Source organism: Tursiops truncatus, chromosome 5, assembly GCF_011762595.2.
Source record: "Tursiops truncatus isolate mTurTru1 chromosome 5, mTurTru1.mat.Y, whole genome shotgun sequence".
Taxonomy (NCBI): Eukaryota; Metazoa; Chordata; class Mammalia; order Artiodactyla; family Delphinidae; genus Tursiops; species Tursiops truncatus.
Window position 1 is genome coordinate 72,828,862 of NC_047038.1, and position 21,494 is coordinate 72,850,355.

Sequence of the window (21,494 nt, forward strand, 5' to 3'; positions counted from 1 at the left end):
GGCTAGGACTTCCGAAACTATGTTGAATAATAGCAGTGATAGTGGACATCCTTGTCTTGTTCCTGATCTTAGAGGAAATGCTTTCATGTTTTCACTATTGAGAATGATGTTTGCTGTGGGTCTGTCATATATGGCCTTTATTATGTTGAGGTAGGTTCCCTCTATGCTCACTTTCTGGAGAGCTTTTTTTTTTTTTCGGTACGCGGGCCTCTCACAGTTGTGGCCTCTCCCTTTGCAGAGCACAGGCTCCAGACGCGCAGGCTCAGCGGCCATCGCTCACGGGCCTAGCCTCTCCACGGCATGTGGGATCTTCCCGGACCGGGGCACGAACCCGTGTCCCCTGCATCAGCAGGCGGACTCTCAACCACTGCGCCATCAGGGAAGCCCTTCTAGAGAGTTTTTTAATCATAAATGGGTGTTGAATTTTGTCAAAAGTTTTTCTGCATCTATTGAGATGATCATATGGTTTTTATTCTTCAATTTGTTACTATGGTGTATCACATTGATAGATTTGCATATACTGAAGAATCCTTGCATCCCTGGGATAAATCCCACTTGATCATAGTATATGGTACTTTTAATGTGTTGTTGGATTCTGTTTGCCAGTATTTTGTTGAGGATTTTTGCATCTATATTCATCAGTGATATTGGGCTGTAATTTTCTTTTTTTGTAGTATCTTTGGTTTTCGTATCAGGCTGATGGTGGCCTAATAAAATGAGTTTGGGAGTGTTCCTTCCTCTGCAATGTTTTGGAAGAGTTTAAGAAGGATGTGTGTTAGCTCTTCTCTAAATGTTTGATAGAATTCACCTGTGAAGCCATCTGGTCCTGGACTTTTGTTTGTTGGAAGATTTTTAATCACAGTTTCACTTTCATTACTTGTGACTGGTCTGTTCATATTTTCTATTTCATCCTGGTTCAGTCTTGGAATGTTATACCTTTCTAAGAATTTGTCCATTTCTTCCAAGTTGTCCATTTTACTGGCATACAGTTGCTTGTAGTAGTCTCTTAGGATGCTTTGTATTTCTGCTGTGTCTGTTGTAAATTCTCCTTTTCCATTTCTCATTTTATTGATTTGAGTCTGCTCCCTCTTTTTGTTGATGAGTCTGGCTAATGGTTTATCAATTTTGTTTATCTTCTCATAGAACCAGCTTTTAGTTTTACTGATCTTTGCTATTGTTTTCTTTGTTTCTATTTCATTTATTTCTGCTCTGATCTTTATGATTTCTTTTCTTCTGCCAACTTTGGGTTTTGTTTGTTTTTCTTTCTTAGTTCCTTTAGGTGTAAGGTTAGATTATTTATTTGAGATTTTTCTTGTTTCTTGAGGTAGGCTTGTATAGCTATAAACTTCCCTCTTAGAACTGCTTTTGCTGCATCCCATAGGTTTTGGACTGTTGTGTTTTCATTGTCAGTTGTCTCTAGGTATGTTTTGATTTCCTCTTTGATTTCTTCAGTGATCTCTTGGTTATTTAGTAACATAGTGTTTAGCCTCCATGTGTTTGTGTTTTTTACGTTTTTTCCTTGTAATTCATTTCTAATCTCATAGCATAGTGGTCAGAAAAGTTGCTTGATATGATTTCAATTTTCTTAAATTTACTGAGGCTTCATTTGTGACCCAAGATGTGATCTATCCTGGAGAATGTTCCATGCACACTTAAGAAAGTATAATCTGCTGTTTTTTGGATGGAATGTCCTATAAATATCAATTAAATCTATCTGGTCTATTGTGTCATCTAAAGCTTCTGTTTCCTTATTTTCATTTTGGATGATCTGTCCATTGGTGTAAGTGAGGTGTTAAAGTCCCCCACTACTATTGTGTTACTGTCGATTTCCTCTTTTATAGCTGTTAGCAGTTGCCTTATATATTGAGGTGCTCCTATGTTGGGTGCATATATACTTATAATTGTTATATCTTCTACTTGGATTGATCCCTTGATCATTATGTAGTGTCCTTCCTTGTCTCTTGTAATAGTCTTTGTTTTAAAGTCTATATTCTCTGATATGAGTACTGCTACTCCAGCTTTCTTTTGATTACCATTTGCATGGAATATCTTTTTCTATCCCCTCACTTTCTGTCTGTACGTGTCCCTAGGTCTGAAGTGGGTCTCTTGTTGACAGCATATATATGGGTCTTGTTTTTGTATCCATTCAGCAAGCCTGTGTCTTTTGTTTGGAGCATTTAATCCATTCACGTTTAAGGTAATTATCGATATGTATGTTCCTATGACCATTTTCTTAACTGTTTTGGGTTTGTTTTTGTAGGTCCTTTTCTTCTCTTGTGTTTCCCACTTAGAGAAGTTCCTTTAGCATTTGTTGTACAGCTGGTTTGGTGGTGCTGAATTCTCTTAGCTTTTGCTTGTCTGTAAAGCTTTTGATTTCTCCATCGAATCTGAATGAGATTCTTGCCGGGTAGAGTAATCTTGGTTGTAGGTTCTTCCCTTTCAGCACTTTAAGTATATCATGCCACTCTCTTCTGGATTGTAGTGTTTCTGCTGAGAAATCAGCTGTTAACCTTATGGCAGTTCCCTTTTATGTTATTTGTCATTTTTCCCTTACTGTTTTCAATAATTTTTGTTTGCCTTTAATTTTTGCCAATTTGATGACTATGTGTCTTGGCGTGTTTCTCCTTGGGTTTATCCTGTATGGGACTTGCTGCACTTCTTGGACTTGGGTGGCTATTTCCTTTCCCATGTTAGGGAAGTTTTCAACTATAATCTCTTCAAATATTTTCTCAGCTCCTTTCTCTCTCTCTTCTCCTTCTGGGACGACTATAATGTGAATGTTGGTGCGTTTAAAGTTGTCCCAGAGGTCTCTTAGGCTGTCTTCATTTCTTTTCATTCTTTTTTCTTTATTCTGTTCCGCAGCAGTGAATTCCACCATTCTATCTTCCAGGTCACTTATCCGTTCTTCTGCCTCAGTTATTCTGCTATTGATTCCTTCTAGTGTAATTTTCATTTCAGTTATTTTATTGTTCATCTCTGTTTGTTTGTTAATTCTTCTAGGTGTTTGTTAAACATTTCTTGCATCTTCTCAATCTTTGCCGCCATTTTTTTCCCAAAGTCCTGGATCATCTTCACTATCATTATTCTGAATTCTTTTTCTGGAAGGTTTCCTATCTCCACTTCATTTAGTTGTTTTTCTGGGGTTTTATCTCCTTTCTTCATCTGGTACATAGCCCTCTGCCTTTTCATCTTGTCTATCTTTCTGTGAATGTGGTTTTTGTTCCACAGGCTGCAGGACTGTAGTTCTTCTTGCTTCTGCTGTCTGCCCTCTGGTGGATGAAGCTATCTAAGAGGCTTGTGCAGGTTTCCTGATGGGAGGGACTGGTGGTGGGTAGAGCTGGGTGTTGCTCTGGTGGGCAGAGCTCAGTAAAACTTTAATCCACTTGACTGCTGATGGGTGGGGCTGGGTTCCCTCCCTATTGGTTGTTTGGCCTGAGGCAACCCAACACTGGAGCCTACCTGGGCTCTTTGGTGAGGCTAATGGTAGACTCTGGGAGGGCTCACGCCAAGGAGTACTTCCCAGAACTTCTGCTGCCAGTGTCCTTGTCCGCACGGTGAACCACAGCCACACCCTGCCTCTGCAGGAGACCCTCTAACACTAGCAGGTAGGTCTGGTTCAGTCTCCCCTGGGGTCACTGCTCCTTCTGCTGGGTCTCAACACACACACTACTTTGTGTGTGCCCTCCAAGAGTGGAGTCTCTGTTTCCCCCAGTCTTGTCGAAGTCCTGCAATCAAATCCTACTAGCCTTCAAAGTCTGATTCTCTAGGAATTCCTCCTCCCATGCCAGACCCCCAGGTTGGGAAGCCTGACGTGGGGCTCAGAACCTTCACTCCAGTGGGTGGACTTCTGTGGTATAAGTGTTCTCCAGTCTGTGAGTCACCCACCCAGCAGTTATGGGATTTGATTTTGCTGTGATTGCAAAATCACCCCTCCTACCGTCTCATTGTGGCTTCTCCTTTGTCTTTGGATGTGGGGTATATTTTTTGGTGAGTTCCAGTGTCTTCCTGTCAATGACTGTCCAGCAGCTAGTTGTGATTCTGGTGTTCTCACAAGAGGGAGTGAGAGCACGTCCTTCTACTCTGTCATCTTGGTTCAGGCCTTAGCATCAGAGGTCTTAATGACCATTTCTTTAAAAAAATTCATCCTGCATCCGCATTCTCCACTGGTCTTTTCCAAGGATCCCAGAGTGAGACAGCCTAGCTTTAACTGTGGGGATGGTTCTTCCTGAACTTTTAGGGGCTGCCCCACTTTAGCTCCCCTTCCAGCTAGGGCTCAAGTATCATTTTCAGTTCATCTATCTTGTGCTCACCAAGCCCCGGGGAACTGTGGAGCACTGGTTGCACACAGCCAGGAAGCCACAGCTAAGGAAGAGATGGCAGACATCATCTAATCCAACATTTCCTCTGTAGTTTGTGCTTTAATTCCACTCCAAAATCCTTGCCGTGTTGTCACCCAGCTCATGCTTCAGTGCCTCCAATGACAAGGAACTCACTGTGTCCCAAGGCAGTGCAGCACTAATAAGCAAGTTTTTTAGACAGCACTAATTAGCAAGTTTGTCCTTAGGTTGAGTTTAAATTTGTCTTTCCCTTGCTTGCCCATTGGTTCTAGTCATGCCCTCTCGGGCAACCCCAAACCAATTTCCACGTGACAAGCCTATTTGAAAATAGCTCTCATTGCCCTCCCTGATCCCTTTTCCTTTCCAGGTCAAGTATTCCTAGTTTCTTCACTATTTAACATGTTTTCAAGTCCCCACAAAAACTTGATGAACTCTTGACGACTTGCTGTAAAAAAGCTGAGTTGGGTGTGCGTATGAGATTTGGACCTAGAAGACAAATCCTGGTCTGACCATCAGAGCAGGGACTTTTTTTGGATGGACCAGCTGCACCTGGGACCCCACTGATGGAGTTCCCATTTTGCCATTTCACTTGTGCACAGGGATTGTCTCTATGTTCTATGGAGCCAAGAACTCCATAGATGTCTGTCTTCATTATTACTGCATAACTGAAAGATGACAGGGAAGCTCCCAAGACGCTGCTGTGAAACACATCACAGCAGTGCAACCTGGCTCTGAGATCACATGTGGCACACGGACCCTACCTGGCAATACAGACAACAGGAGGCATCTGAACAGGGTTACCCACTGATATGCTAGAAAAATAACAAAGTTGTCAGCCATTCCTGTTGACATGGCAACATACTGCACAATGAGGTACAGAAACAAAACCCTTGCCTAACGGTCCTGCCAGTGAGCAAGAGAACATTTGAGAAACAGAAATCTCTCTCACTAAAAGGAAATCCTCCTGCACTGTTGGTGGGAATGTAAGTTGGTGCAGCCACTGTGGAAAACAGTATGGACGTTCCACAAAAAACTAAAAACAGAATTACCATATGATCCAGTAATCCCACTCCTGGGCATATATCCAGACAAATCTGTAATTCAGAAAGATACATGCACCCCTATGTTCATAGCAGCACTATTCACAATAGCCAAGCCATGGAAGCAACCTAAGGGTCCATCGACAGATGAATGGATAAACAAGATGTGGTATATATATACAATGGAATATTACTCAGCCATAAAAAAGAATGAAATAATGCCATTTGCAGCAACATGGATGGACCTAGAGATTATCATACAAGTGAAGTCAGACACAGAAAGACAAATATCACATGATATCACTTATATGTGGAATCAAAAATATGACACAAATAACTTATCTACAAAACAGAAACAGACTCACAGACACAGAAAACAGACTTGTGGCTGCCAAGGGGGAGGGGGTACGGGGGAGTTTGGGATTAGCAGATGGAAACTATTATATATAGAATGGATAAACAACAAGGTTCTACTGTATAGCACAGGGAACTATATTCATTATCTTGTGATAAACCATAATGGAAGAGAATATGAAAAAATATATGTATAACTAAATCACTTTGCTGTACAGCAGAAATTAATACAACATTGTAAATCAACTATACTTGAATAAAAAAAGTTAAAAAAAAAAAAAGTCTCACTAAGCAATAAGTTAGGGCTCCAGAATTACAACTCTAGGATGAGCTGATGGTGTGCTGTTTGTTGCTAGTCCCTATAAAATGAGCTTAGTGAAAGCAAATCTGGTGTGTGTTGACTTGCTCACCACCGAGACTTTAGCACCTGGCATACACAGAGCCTGGTACATTCTGAAAAGAATTGTATCTTCTCTAGAGAGGCAGCAGCTCCTTTAGTGAGTTAAGGGTGACCAGAATCTCGCAAAGGAAAAGGGAAATTAAGGAGGGTTTGAGGAAAAGTGCTGAATAGGACCTTAGGATTTGACAAGGGTAGAAAAGAAGATTTGAGACAGCAATTTGATCTATTTTTCCCACTAGACTTTAGCTCCAGGTACATCTTTATGTTCCCAGAAGCATATCTTATAAGTGCTAAGAAATTAACAATGACAGTCTGACTTATACAGACTGTCATACAGATGTCAGTGACAAGCTCAAAATAAGAAATTAATTCCTGAGTAAGCAGAATGACCTAAGTTCTCAAACACCATTTCTTTTATGGTATCTGGAAGTTACTCTGAGTCTGTTCCGTGGTAAAAACAGAACAAAATCATGTAGGGGAATATGAGAGTTGGAGAAGGGTAGTGAAGTTTCAAGATCTCCTACTATTTGGAGTGTAGCTGGGCAGGAGATTCACTCATAAAATTCTGAGTCGAAAGGCTGAACAGTTTTGCAAGTCATGCTTTAATCATGAATGCATGGAATTTGGAGCCCTATATAAAAATCATTTGGACTCTAAGAATTCAGCTCAAGAGAATGTTTTTAAAATTAAAAAAAACTGTTTAGTCTTATGTGCATTAAATTTACTACCATACTGCATTAAGAAAATTTGTTTAGATAGGGATTTGATTTTATATTAGCTGTGCTAGTCTATTAGAAAACACACACATACACACAGAACTGTCAGGTCTTATTTCTTGGCCATTCTTACTGGCTCCAGGGGACAAAAGTTCTGCCCCAGAACTCATGAGCTGGAATCACGTATTTAGAACAAATGTAGGCAATGGAGTAGTCCATTATTTAATTTCTGGCTCTGTCTAAAGGCCTATCACATTCTTTTAAAAAGTCTGAAGAAGCTGCTTGTCAATTGTTCTTTGGTGAAGTAACTTCTCATTTAAATATTAATTCATGTGAGGGGAAAAAAAATCACACAGGCCAGTATTAACAAAAACCCCTTGTATCACAACCTCTGCGAATGGCTTTGAATTATTTCAACTTCTGCATCGAGTCTGGGAAGCTGGCTAAGAAAAAAAGGCACAAAAAAGAGATACTCAAATTTGAAATCCATCATTGCTTTCTTCATTTATTAACTGTATATATTTGAACTCCTAAATATGAATTCACTGATCCATAACTGCAGGTAGATGAGAGCATCTCAAAACAGGCCTAACTCTCAGCAGAGATCATTCTCATATTGAATATTGCGTAGATATATGCGGAACCTCCCAGGTTTGGGATGTTGAAATGTCTTTTTCCCCCCTAGGGTCTCAAACCTTTGGCCCATATATCTTTGTTCTATTATTTTAGGTATGACACCAGACAGTTCAACAACTCTCGTAGAGAGATTTTAGTCAAAAAGCTTAAATTGACAAGGGAGAAATATAAAGTTGTACTAAGTTGCTAAATAAGGCAATTGCCCCATCATTGAAGCTTCTGTCTCCATCGCGTTTGTCTCTGAGAGGAGTGCAACTCTCCATCTGTCTAACTCTGGAGCCTGGCCCTTAGGGCTGCTGCTGAGTGAGCCAAGGTTAGGGCTCCACATATGGAAAGCTGGTCAAAGTTAAGACAGTTGTGGCTTCTCTGTAATAACTTTTCCCCGAAATAATGTAGAAAAAGGCAGAATGTGTGGGACTGTGGGAGAAAACATGACCAAAAGGACATGTTGTTTGGGAATTTCTTTGTAAGGCAAATATGATTCATGCAGTGGACACACAAGGCCAATGCAGCCACGGATTGGTTGGAAATTTGAGTCTCAGCTTTTGAAGGGCACTTAGTTTAATCGCCCCAGCTTGGTGTGTGTTACGAGTATCTCACAAATAAAATTCATGCTTGAGATCGCTTAACTGAGTTTGCCCAGCATTCTACCTTTTCCATTTCTTTTCCAACTAGTTTTGCCCAAGCTTGTTTTTTTTTCTCCCTCCTCTTCCTCTGCCTATAAAGCACACTGGCTTTGTTTGGTAAGCAGAAGAATCGTTGAGGAAATTCCACTGTTAGGCAAGATTTTATTTCATAAATTAACTTTCTCAGGGAAAAAATAGTTTCCTCTTCTGTTACTAATCTACAAAAGTAGAATGTCACGTGTAATCAAGAGTTTTCCAAGTGACGTGAGTAAGGGAGTTTTTCTTTCACCTACTGGGAAGGATAGCTGGCAGATCATCTTCAGAATGTGAGCTGCACTGACTGACCTGCAGAGGGAGTTGACAAGTGTAACAGGGAAAAAAAAACTGATGATCACCCAAGAGTCTGCTTTTTAAGGAGAAGAAAATCATGCTTAGAGTGCAGTTTCTTCACAAAGAAAAAACCAAGGGCTTTTCCTTTTCCATGGATTAATATTTTCAAAAACATTGTCTATATCCTGTTCTCACCCATTGGCACATACAGGCTACACCACCTGCTCAGTGCTGACTTAATTGTATTTGAGGAGAGGTGGGAATGTATTCCAAGCTCCAAGGGGCCAGGACTGTGTCAGTCTTGTTCACCGTTGTACTACACACCTCTTGGCACTTAGAAGGTGCTCAACCAATAATCACTGAGCAAATTCAAGGCGACAACAAGTAGAGTTCTATCTTGGGGACAAATAACGTAAAAGTGGATTTGGTGCTTGTTCTTCAGTAAATGGTTTGACAAAAAATATCCCTATGAGATGGGATTAATGTGTGAATTATATATAATTATACATTTTTATAATTTGACTAAACTTATTCATTCAAATATTTATTGAGTGCCTATTACTGCCAGGCATATCTCTAAGTGCTTGAGATATAATACTCTATTGTACTATACTATGCTAGATTGGCAGGTAATAATACAATAATTTGTTGGTAGAAGGTAAAGAAGATTAGGGACTTCCCTGGTGGTCCAGTGGTTAAGACTTAGCGCTTCCAATGCCGCGGGCATGGGTTCGATCCCTGGTTGGGGAACTAAGATCTCACAAGCCGTGTGGCATGGCCAAAAAAAGAAGATCAAGAAGATTAGGGGATACAGAATTGAGAATTGAGGGTGGGAGATGCCACTTTAAGTGGGATTGTCAGCGAAGGTGTCTCTGAGGAGGTGACATTTGAGGAGAGACCTGAGTGAAGTGTAGGAGTTCTATAGACATTTGTAAGAGTCTTTTGATCAGAGGGACAGCAAGAACACCAGCCTTGAGTTGAGAAAGTTCTTAAAAATATTTGAGGAATAGCAAGAAGGCAGTGTGACTGAGCATGGTTAAACAAGGGGGAGAATACCAGAAATTCTCCCCCATCTGCTTAAGATGAGGTTGCAGAGACAACTAAAGACCAGATTAGCATGGCTTTGCAGGTCACTGTAAGGATTTGGAGTTTTAATCTGAGTGCCTTGGGAAGCGCCAGAGAGCTGAGGGCAAGAAAGCGACATGGTGGAATTGACTCTGTAAAGTGGTCATTCTAACTGCTGAGTCGAGAGAGAGGCGAGGAGCATGGAATATGGAAGCAAGGAGACCAGTTAAGAGGTTCTTGCAGTGGCCTAGACCAAAGATAATGGTGGCCTGGCTGATCCAAGCCATGGAGTTGGTGAGAGATGAATTGTAGGCTGGGGATGCAGAAGAGTAACGATTCTTTTTGGTCCAAGTAACTGAGAAAATGGCGGTGCCATTTCTAGAGGTGAGGAAAGACTGAGAGGAAGAGCAGGTTTGGAAAGGGGTGGAGCGGGGAGAAGTCAAGGGTTCACTTTTGGACATTAAATTTGAGATGCGTTTTAGACAGCCACATGGAGATACCAAGCAGGCAGCTGTCTATGCAAGTGTGGTGTTCAAAGAAGTTGGAGCTGGGCATGTGAACTTGGGAATAGACGGCATAAAGTGCAGAAAGGAAATGTCTCTTGTAACTCTGGTTTTGTGCTCCCCCGGCTCCACAGGGCGTGACCTCAGGCCCCACAGGGCAGATGGACGGCCATCAGGTTAAGAATCACCTTGGAACTGGGGCACCATCAGAAGTCCCAGCTTGGGGACCAAAGCACCACATGTACTTCCTGTCCTGGTGGCTGGAGGAAGCAGGGTAAGTCCCCTTGCACCCTCTGCCTCAGGCTTTCCACCTTTAAAATGGCAATAATTTCATCCGCTGCTTGGTTCTCCTCAAAAGAGAGGGATAAGATACCACACATACGACAGTGAAAAGAGTTGCCGACACCTGGAAGAGCTCCATGACTGGAACCCAAGGGTAGGGAGATGTGTTTGTACTGAGATGATCAAGTCCTTGAGAGTAGGCTCTGTCTTCTGAATGTCATCCTCCATGGAACTTGGTACAAGGACCAGTCAGCTACTGCTGCTGACTCTGTCTATACTTGAAGAATTAATACTTCAGTCACTAAGTGGAAGCTGACGTGATGTGCCGGATAACTGCAAACGCATCTTAAGACAAGGCCTCTGGTCTTGCCCCTCTCCTGTCAGCTCTCCACTGCCTCTAGAGAGATCTTGCTAGAAAGTCATGTCACTTCATTTCTTAAACCCTTCCAATGACACCGCATGGCCTTGGGGGTAAGGTCTGAGCTCCTTATCATGGCCTGTAAAACTCTACATGATCTGGCCCTTGCCTACCACTCTTGCCTTATCTATTGCTGCTTTTAAAATGTATACCACTCTCCAGATGTTAACCATTTCCCTAACTGGCTTTTGGGGAAACATTCTTTTGTGTTGTGTCTCCTTAGAATGACCCTCCCTGCCTCATGCACCTAGAGAACGTCTGCTGATCCATCAAAACCCCAGTTCAAGATTTTCCTCCTCTGTGAAGAATTTCTAGACCCCATCTCAGTAAAAAAAAAAAAAAAAAAAAAAAACCACTCTCCTTTGTCTATACCAGCACTCTACTTAATTTCACCATTACACACTGTCACACCACATGGCAGTCATTTAGAAAAAGTCCACCTCCTCTACTAGACTGTGGACTCCTTTGGGAGACCAGCCTAAGAGGTCATCATCTCCCTGTTCTCTGCACCTAATCCAGAGCTAGGCAAGGAGCAAAAACTTAATACATTTTGGCTAAATGAAGTGGATTAAAGGGTTAGAATACAAGAGCCCAGAACAAAGCCTGTCTCTCTAGGAATAAAGCTGGAAGCTCAGAGAACATTAGAAAAACTCATGATGAAAAATAAATAACCCAATCAAAAAATAGGCAGAAGATCTAAATAGACATTTCTCCGAAGAAGACATACAGATGGCCAACAGGAACATGAAAACATGTTCAACCTCACTAATTATTAGAGAAATGCAAATCAAAACTACAATGAGGTATCACCTCACATCAGTCAGAATGGCCATCATCAAAAAGTCTACAAATAATAAATGCTGGAGAGGGTGTGGAGAAAAGGGAACCCTCCTATATATACTGTTGGTGGAAATGAAAATTGGTAAAGCCACTACGGAGAAGAGTGTGGAGGTTTCTTAAACTAAACAGAGTTGCCACATGATCCTACAATCCCACTCCTGGGCATATATCTGGAGAGAACTATAATTCAAAAAGATACATGCACCCCAATATTCATTGCAGCACTGTCTACAATAGCCAAGACACGGAAGCAACCTAAGTATCCATTGACACAGGAATGGATAAAGAAGAGGTGGTACATATACACAATGGAATATTACTCAGCCATAAAAAAAATGAAAAAAAAGTCATTTGCAGCAACGTGGATGGATCTAGAGATTATCATACTAAGTGAAGTAAGTCAGACGGAGAAAGACGAATATCATGATATTGCTTATATGTGAAATCTAAAAAAAAAGATACAAATAAACCTATTTACAAAACAGAAATAGATCCACAAACATAGAAAAGAAACTTATGGTTACCAAAGGGGAAGGTGGGAGAGGGATAAATTAGGAGTTTGGGATTGACATATACACACTACTATATATAAAATACATAACCAACAAGGATCTACTGTATAGCACAGGGAACTACACTCAATATTTTGTAATAACCTATAAGGAAAAAGAATCTGAAAAAGAATAAATTATACATATCTATGTAAAACTGAATCACTTTGCTGTATACCTGAAACACAACATTGTAAATCAACTATAGTTCAATGAAAAACAACAACAACAAAAAGAAAAACTCATGGTGACCCAGCCAAAGTCAACAGGATGCATGCTGGGGCTTGGTAACATCGCGCCTGTCAGGAGAGTGAATTAGGTTGAACTAATGTCAGGCTATCAGGAGCTCTATTTGCCTGACTAATGATAATTTGTATGCCTCTCCTATAGGGGGACTTCCTTAGGTTCATATTCGAGTTCCCTTGGGCTTTCGAAGGGGGCCGGACTCAGCCATGGAGACAGGGCTCAGCCTTAGCCAATCCTACAGTGGTTTCTTGTCCACAGGATCCCTGGAGGGCACATGGTGCAGCTTCTTACAGGAGTTGGTACCACCAGATGTCTTGGAAGTGTCCAGAACACATCTAAGTGAGCCCTGAGTCTATGACTATCATACTAGGTACAGGGATGACACAACCCCGCTGACCTTGAGTGATCTTAACCCGGTGGGGTTGCAACACCTCGCCCAATGTGTTTACCTGCATTCAAGACTGGATGACTGGCAACGCCAACGGAATGGCCATGACCCCAGGACACACCATTTGCTGGAGTAATATTCCTCCCTGGCCCTCCACCCTCAGCTCCTCGAAAGGGAGGCACTGTACGTCACACGGGGTAGTAACAGGGTAGGTGGGTCAGGGTGACGAGTGTTCCTAATCATGCTGGCAACTGCTGACTGGGATCTTGTAATGACCTGTGACCCACCTGAATCAGATGAGCTGCACTTTCCGGGCTGCCGTACCGAAGGTCATGTCCATTGATGGCTAACACACGATCGTTCTCCTCCAGCTGACCGTGTCGGTCTGCCACGCCACCATCCAGAACGTTGGAAATAAACACCCCAGGCTCGTCCACCTTGCGCACCAGTTTTATTCCAAGCTGCTCCTCCGGGCTGCTTTTGTTGAGGATCACGTGGAAACTGTCATCCCGGGGCCCGTAGGTGTCCAGGGGCTGCCCATCAGTCCTGCTCCGGAACTTCTGCTCCCGCAGCACCGTCAGCCACAGCACCTGGCAGGGCTGCCGCAGGAGGTGCAGGGCATAGTTGTGCCGTACGTTGCCGATGTCCATCCCGTTGACCTAGGGCAAGGGGACCTCAGAATCTGCAGCGACCGAGCCGTCCACGCCACCGGCCACAAACCTGCCCCAAAGGCCCAGCCCACAGACTCCCTGGGGCCCTTCCTGAAGGACCACTCTGCTCTATCACCTTCTTCTCCGTCCAGATACCCCCATCTTCCAACAGAACCTGTAACCCGGTTTCCCTGAGTCTTAGCTGCACACCTTTTCAACTCTCTCAGCAGACACCATCTTTCTTCAGTCTTGTCCTTACACAGGCCCTTGAATGTATTTATATAGTCCTAACCCTCCTTTCTGTTGCTTGCTAAACTTATTTTTCAGCTGAAGGGGGGAGGAAAAGGAAGACAAAGTGGGAAAAGGCAAAAGAAGAAAAGAAAATTTCTGATTAATGATTACATTAAACTGCTGTTTAAATCAAACTGAGTTGGCATTTTCTTTCCAAACATCTCCAGATGAATTTTTCTCCCTGGATCACCTGTACTGGAACTTCCAGGCCCCACTACTGTGTGTGTGTGTGTGTGTGTGTGTGTGAGAGAGTGAGACAGAAAGAGAGACAGAGAGAGACAGAGAGAGACAGAGAGAGACAGAGAGAGACAGAGAGAGAGAGAGAGAGAGAGAGAGAGAGAGAGGGAGGGAGGGGGGGGAGGGAGGGAGGGAATGTGTGTGTACATGAAAATATTTGAGTGTTGGCAAGTGTGTGTGTGTGTGTGTGTCTGTGTGTGTGTGTGTCAAGTCTCCAGGTGTTCACCTACAAGGTCTTTTGCCCATGTTCTCAGCAAAGGAGAGAAAAAAAATCTCTCCAGTTTCAAACAAACGGATGTGAATGGAAGCTTCTCGGCTCTTTTATTGAAAGGCTGGATCACGTTATTAGGCTGCTTAAATGTCCTCCAGCTTGGCCCACTCATTTGTGCCTCGCTAATGATCTTCAGGGCTGATGCTGCATGGGGCTTTCTGGTTTTAATTACTCTAGGCAGGCCCAGCCTGAAGGCTTCAGATCTCAGTGCTGGTCACTGCCTGGGAAGAAAATAATTTCACAGCAGCACTACACTCTGTGCTTAAGGAAGGAGGCCTCACAGAAGAGAAACAACCTTCTTGAATTTCTATGGTTTGGTAAGATTTCCTGTACTTGCAGCCAACAGTTAGAAGAATCTTGGAATGAGATTTCATGGGCCTGCCTGCAGCGTGCCATCGCTAGTCCTCTGTTCCATCTCCAGGGATGGACGGAGGCTCCCTCGTGCTCGGACAAGGCTCATCACCTCTGTCCAAGCACAGGTGAGCTCAAAGACCTGGCTCTGCTCTGACACCTTATCCCGGGTCTGGTTTTCTCCATCACACCGAGGCCAAAAGAAAGTCAGGGTCGCCTGCTAAATACTCCTGGCACCTCTTTTGCTTGCAAGTGCCAGTTGAAGGTCACAAGAATCAAAAAGGTTTTCCTTAGGCAACCGTTCCAGGCAGCATAGTTTCCGCAGAACTGGGAGGAAGCCATGCAGAGTGTCGCTGATTGCACGGCTGACCGTCCCTTGAGGTTGACAGGCCCTGCCTCGTACTCCACCTCGGAGGCCAGTGAGAACATCAGTGTTTCTACAATAACTGCTTTAAGTTCTTTCTCCTCTTATTCCAAACAATAAGAATTTCTTTGCCAGAGAACCAGCGCATGATGTATCAGGAGCTGGCCCCTCAGCAACCCAGAAGGGATGGGATGAAACTGTCATCTGAGTTTCAGACAGGAAATATATGACCAAGGCAGGGATTTTTTCTTATCACTTTTGGCACATGTTGGACTTCTGTCTGATAAACAACTCTTCCTTTATCCTTTCTCTTCTTCTGAAAATTCCTCCCTAGCATCCTTCCCCTCAGTCAAGCCTCAGAGGACAGTAATGCCCCACGTGTTCTCTTCCACCACCTGTCTCCCCTGGAATGCCTGTGGGTTGGCAGAATAGCTTAGGGATGTGTGTGCGTGCGTGTGTGTGAAGGGCCATTAAGCTCTAGGAAATTTACTTTAGAGGGGTGTGTGAATGTAAGTGATTAAGTAAAATATAAAATGTTCCATTTATCTGCTCTAAAAACAATTTAAGAAGATATAGGCTTCGGTTTTATATTGTTTTATGTTAGTGCTACTTAAAGTGGGAGGAAAGGGTGAGAGAGGAAGAGAGAGGAGGGAGGAGGAAAAGGAAGAGAGAAGAACGCAGAGGTAGAGAAAAGGGAGGGGGAAGATAGCAGAAGGCAGAGGAAGGAGGGGAACACAGAGACAAAATGATGCAGAGGGTCTTCCCTGGTGGCGCAGTGGTTGAGAGTCCGCCTGCCGATGCAGGGGACGCGGGTTCGTGCCCTGGTCCGGGAGGATCCCACGTGGCGTGGAGCGGCGGGGCCCGTGAGCCACGGCCGCTGAGCCTGCGCGTCCGGAGCCTGTGCTCCGCAACGGGAGAGGCCACAACAGTGAGAGGCCCGCGTACCGCAAAAAAAAAGAAAAAGATACATGATACAGAGACAGTATTTATAGAGAGAGAAAGAGATCAAAAGAACGAGAATGGGAATTCCCTGGTGGTCCGGTGGTTAGGACTCCATACTGCCCCTGCAGGGGGCACCTGGTCGGGGAACTAAGATCCCGCATGCTGTGTGGCAGGGCCAAAAAAAAAAAAAAAAAAAAAAAAAAAATACAAGAAAGACAGAAGGGTTAGGGACCTATCTCAGATTACAAATCTTGTATGAAGAGCCATATCAACATAAGAACTATGGAAAGTGACGGCTCCACATTTACGTTAGTGCTTTACGCATGCGTCCGTCCGCCCGTCCATCCATCCATCCATCCATCCATCCATCCATCCACCCACCCACCCACCCACCGATTTGCTCTGAAGTGACTTTTGCTAAGACCCTCTTCATGGCTCCACAGCCGTGGTCTCTACCTTTAGGATGATGTCTCCTGGCAGTAGCCGGCCGTCTCTGGCAATCACCCCATCACGATAAATGTGCTGGATAATGATGTGGACCAGCGGGGTTTCATTGCCTCCCACAAGCCTAATGGAGAGGTTTTCATTGGGATCCGCTCGGTTGATCTTGACTCTGGTAATTTCACCATATGGAATCAGGTGATACAACCTTGGAAAGACTAAAATGGACAATGTTTATTTAAGACACCCCCCCCAACGGACATTTCCAACCACTCCTTTTCTTGCCAAACTTTGGTTCCAGCCAAACTAAACTATTCATTGTTCCTTGTACATGTTTTCCATCTTCCTGCCTCTGTGCCAGCATAAGTCTCTCTGCCTGGAATGTTTTCCATTCTAGGCCTAAACCCAACTTTTCCTTCAAGGCCTGCATGAAATGATCCCTTCCAATTAAACTCTACCCTGATCCCTTTCCCCCTGCTCTCTCTAAACTTCCCATTTCCCATAAAGCTTTATTTCTCATGGCACCGAGCCTTCTATTATTATTATTACTATTATTATTCATGCCCATTTCTTATACCCACCACTGGACTCTAAGATCCTTGAGGACATAATTTCTGGCTGTTTTGTAGTTCTGTGCACAGATCTCTGTACACAGGAGACTTCAGCCTATGTTTACCGAATGAAGAGGAATGAACGAACAGTCATCATGCAAAGGGCTGCAGTTTGATCACTTACTAATCAAGGGGCAAAACAGAACAAGCCTGTTTTGCTCTTTTTGATCATTTTGAAGATCTCCTCCTGGGAGGACCTGCTTTTCAGGCTTAGTGAATCAGTCCTCTCTACCCTGTTGTCAGTAAAGGGAAGTCAAATGGCCTAATTCACGATCAAGGAAAGAGGCCCAGGCCCAGCTGGTGGCATCCAGAGGTTCGTCCCTGATCCGCTTGTATGGCTGGATTCAGAGCCAAAAGGAGGTTCAGAGACCCAGGCTGGTGTTTCCAAACTTCACCTTTTCACTGAGGACTCTTTCGCCTTGAAATCTGTCACGGGTCCCCCGCCCTGCTGGGCCCACACACAGAATTGCTTCTCAGGCTGTGTAGTTTGACAGTGACAGTCAGACCTTTGTTTCACAAGGGAGGATGCGTGAGCTCGGAGAGGAGAAGTGGCACGACTGGCTGGAGGTGGCAGTTAGGTGGTGGTCCTCAGAGCCAGGTCAGAACCCGGGGCTCCTGATGACAGCTCCTGTCACCTTCCTCAGAGTCCCCTGAAGCCAGGGGTCCACAGCCGGCAACGGGTCCACAGGGGACTTGGTCTACAGACCCACAGCCAGCAGCAACGACTGGCGCTGTCCTCCACCTCGGCTGGAATAGAAGCCTACAGGGGGACACCAGGAAATGCCGGCCACGTAACACCTAGTTTGACGGGAGCTGCAGCTCCTCCCCAGTTGCTTGAGGCTCGAGTTAGGATGTTGAGAGCACTGATGCTTTTGTCTCCTGTAGCTGCTGACAGCTGCCTCTGCCCTATGATTCTCCCTTAATTATGTCATCGGGAAAGATCAAAACTGCAGGCCTGGTTCTACATAAAACACTCTTTCTGACTATTTTCAAAACCCATGACCTTAATGCATTTTCCCTAGTGAACTATGAGTTCATGGATGAGTACTCAACTCTCTAGGAACAATACAGCAAGAATTAAAATTATTTCTAAGTATTGCAGAACATGATACACAAAGCAATTTAGCTGCCAGAGGAAGCTGGAGCCGTTGTAAATGTGGGTCTTTACCCCCCACTGGGAGTTAATTTAATGTAAGCAATTGGGCTTTGCTGTAAGGCTGTGGGCAGCAGCCTTCATCTGTCAGCTCCTGGTGCTAACAGAGCTTGGGTGACCGAGTTCAATTAACGTTTAAACTATCTTGATTACCTTAAGTAGGCTCTATCCACAAGTATTTGTTGGAACAGGTCTGGTGACAAGGAAATGGAAGTTCTTAAAAAAAAATCATTTTGAGCAAAGAAAGATTTGGAAATTATCATCAAAGCTGCTGGTTTTCTCTCTCTCCTCCCTCTCCCTTTCTACTCTTTTTCCCAACAGATTTACAAAAACCATGCGCCCAAATCTAGCTGATCAAGGATGTTTGATAGTCTGAAAGGACATACCCAGTCACACTTGGAAACGTTAATTAGAGCTACAATAATGAGACCCTAGTGACCTTCCCTTTGAGAGTTAAAGTAATTTTTAAACTGCCAAACTAGTGCTGGTCTGAAAGTTTTTCAGTATTGTGTCCTTACTTAAGGACTAAAGGATATAGTATCATTTACCAAGTGTTTATTATATGCTGGCCATTGAGCTAAGCAAGTTGCATGACACTTTGTTGTTTGTTTAGTCCTCACAGCAACCCTTTGAACTAGATTATTATCACCCCTGTTGTTTTGGATGATGAAATACTAAAGCTCAGAGAAGTCAAGTAACCTGGCCAGGTCACACAGCTAAGTAGTGAAGTCAGTCTCTTTACTGATATGAAAAGGATGGATAAAACCATGGGCGTTCACCATACTAACTGCGGGTTACTTACTGAAGCAATGAGATCCTAAGGCCCTTTTTAAAAGCTTTGTTGCCTCACAAATCCTGTACCAGCCTCACTGAGTCATAATACCTCACCCCACTGTGGAGTAATAGCTTCCTGGAGCACCTGAGGAAATCCATTCTCTCCTACTTGAAGCCCCTGCACACATAACACAGATGCCATCTTCATCTTCCTGAAACACAGCTTCCATCCTGCTATAACTCTATGCAAAAGCTTCCAGGTATGTTCACTGCCCCAAGTCAAGACTCCTAAATGGCATCCAGAACCCTTCTAATCTGGCCTTAACCTCATCTCCCACTACTTTCCAACACACAGTCGAGATGGGGATGCCCATCCAGGTCATAACCACTCCTTAAACACGGATTACACCGTCCCACTGGGAAGAGGCGCGCCTCTCTTGACAGCTGTCATTTTTGTTTATTTATATCTCACTCTTTCTGGTATTTTATTTTTTGTCTTGAATGAACTTCTTGGAACCAGGAGCTGGATTTTATAATCTTTATATAAAAGTGCAGAGCTTACCTATATAAACAGCTCATACAACTCAATATCAAAAAAACAAACCACCTGAGTAAAAAACGGGCAGAGATCATGAAAAGGCATTTTTTCCAAAGAGGATGTACAGATATGGCCAACAGGCACATGAAAAGATGCTCAACATCGCTAATCACCTCACACCTGTCAGAATGGCCATCATCAAAAAGTCTTCCAGGGCTTCCCTGGTGGCGTAGTGCTTGAGAGTCCGCCTGCCCATGCAGGGGACACGGGTTCATGCCCCGGTCCGGGAAGATCCCACATGCCGTGGAGCGGCTGGGCCCGTGAGCCATGGCCACTGGGCCTGCGCGTCCGGAGCCTGTGCTCCACAATGGGAGAGGCCACAGCAGTGAGAGGCCCATGTACCGCAGGGGGAAAAAAAAAAAAAAAAGTCTTCAAATAACAAATGAGGGCGAGGATGTGGAGAAAAGGGAACCCTAGTACACTGTTGGTAGGAATGTAAATTGATGCAGCCACTATAGAAAACAGTATGGAGGTTTTTCAAATAACTAAAAATAGAACTACCATATCATCCAGTAATTCCATTCCTGGGTATATATCCAAAGAAAACAAAAGCATTAATCTGAAAAGATACATGCACCTCAGTGTTCATAGCTGCATTATTTACCAAGATAGGTTGCTTCCATAGCTTGGCTAAGTGTCCATCAACAGATGAATAGATAAAGAAGATGTGGTATGTATACAACAGAATACTACTCAGCCATAAACAAGAATGAAATTCTGCTGTTTGCAACAATGTAGATGGACCTGGAGGGTATTATGTTAAGCGAAATAAGTCAGACAGAAAAAGACAAATATTGTATGTTATCACTTACATGTGGAATCTAGAAAATAAAAACAGAAACAGATTCACAGATATAGAGATCAAACTAGTGGTTACCAGTGGGGAGAGGGAAGAGGAGAGGAACAAAATGGGGTAGGGGATTAAGAGGTACAAACGACTATGTATAAAATAAATAAGCTACAAGGATATATTGCACAGCACAGGGAATATAGCCAATATTTTATAATAGCTATAAATGAAGTATAATCTATAAAAATATTGAATCACTATGTGGTACATCTGAAACTAACATAATATTGTAAATCAACTGTACTTCAGTAAAAAAAAAAAGTACAGAGCCTAGGCCAATGTCTTACACATAGTAATATTTTATTTTAAAAGTTTCTGCAATAAACATGCAAATCAATCTTATTCAGGTAGGAGAAAACTTTACATGGAATGGAATTAAGGAGGCTTTAATAAGCGGGGAAGACTGGCAGAAAGGAAGTTATAATCCTTTTACTCATTGCAGAAACATTCAGCAAAAACTATTATGTGTCATATATTGTGCTTGGACTTGAGAACACAAAGACTTAGATAAAGAGCCCCTGCCCCCATTGGTACAGTTACGATGAAAGGTGACATTGCCAATAACAGAGATACAGGTGCTTTGAGAACACAAAGGAGAGAGGACTGAGGGAGTCAAGGAGGGCTCCCAGGAGGAGGCAAAGCCTATGCTGAGCCTGGAAAGAGGAATTAGGATGCCAGCTGAAGGGGCGTGAGAGTACAGGACGAACAACAACATGGAAGTGAGAGAGACACAGTATTTATAGGACAGCAATAAGTTCAGAGTAGTCAGAGCATGTAGCGTGTGTACAGGGTGAGAGGGGATAAGCAGGGGTCTTATACGACTGCTCCAAGTTCTCTGAGAACATGATAAGGACGGTGGTTTCGGATTTACCTCCCAACCTCGAAGGAGTGGAGGGTGCTTAATCCAGTGGGTAAACGAGTGGGCTCTGTGGCCAGAGGACCCAAGTTAAAATCCTAGGTCTGCCATTTTCCAGATGGGTGACTTTGGACTAGCTACCCAATCTCTCGGAGTCTAAGTTTCTTCTGTAAAATGAGAATCACGATCACTGTCCTTAGCACTGTGACCTTTAAATGACTTAAAGCACTACCTGGCACCCAGGAAAGCTCAAAAAAAAAAACTGAAGCTACTATTATTACTGCTGTAAAGGTCTAACATTAGATGAAAAGAAAGGACAGGACAGTATTTTCTCAGCTCCATTTATATTGGGGAAAACACATAGGATAAGATC

General features: G+C 43.4%; 1 protein-coding gene across 7 annotated transcripts in view; it reads right to left on the reverse strand.

Moving 5' to 3' along the window:
* Positions 1-21,494, reverse strand: part of LNX1 (ligand of numb-protein X 1) — a 199,962-nt gene that overhangs the window by 24,490 nt on the left and 153,978 nt on the right. For all 7 annotated transcript variants that reach the window (XM_073805255.1, XM_019928167.3, XM_073805258.1 and 4 more), the window contains 2 exons: positions 16,295-16,497; positions 13,020-13,391 (listed from right to left, as the gene is read on the reverse strand). In XM_073805255.1, coding sequence (XP_073661356.1) covers positions 13,020-13,391; positions 16,295-16,497 — 575 coding nt within the window. The remainder of the gene's footprint in view (positions 1-13,019; positions 13,392-16,294; positions 16,498-21,494) is intronic.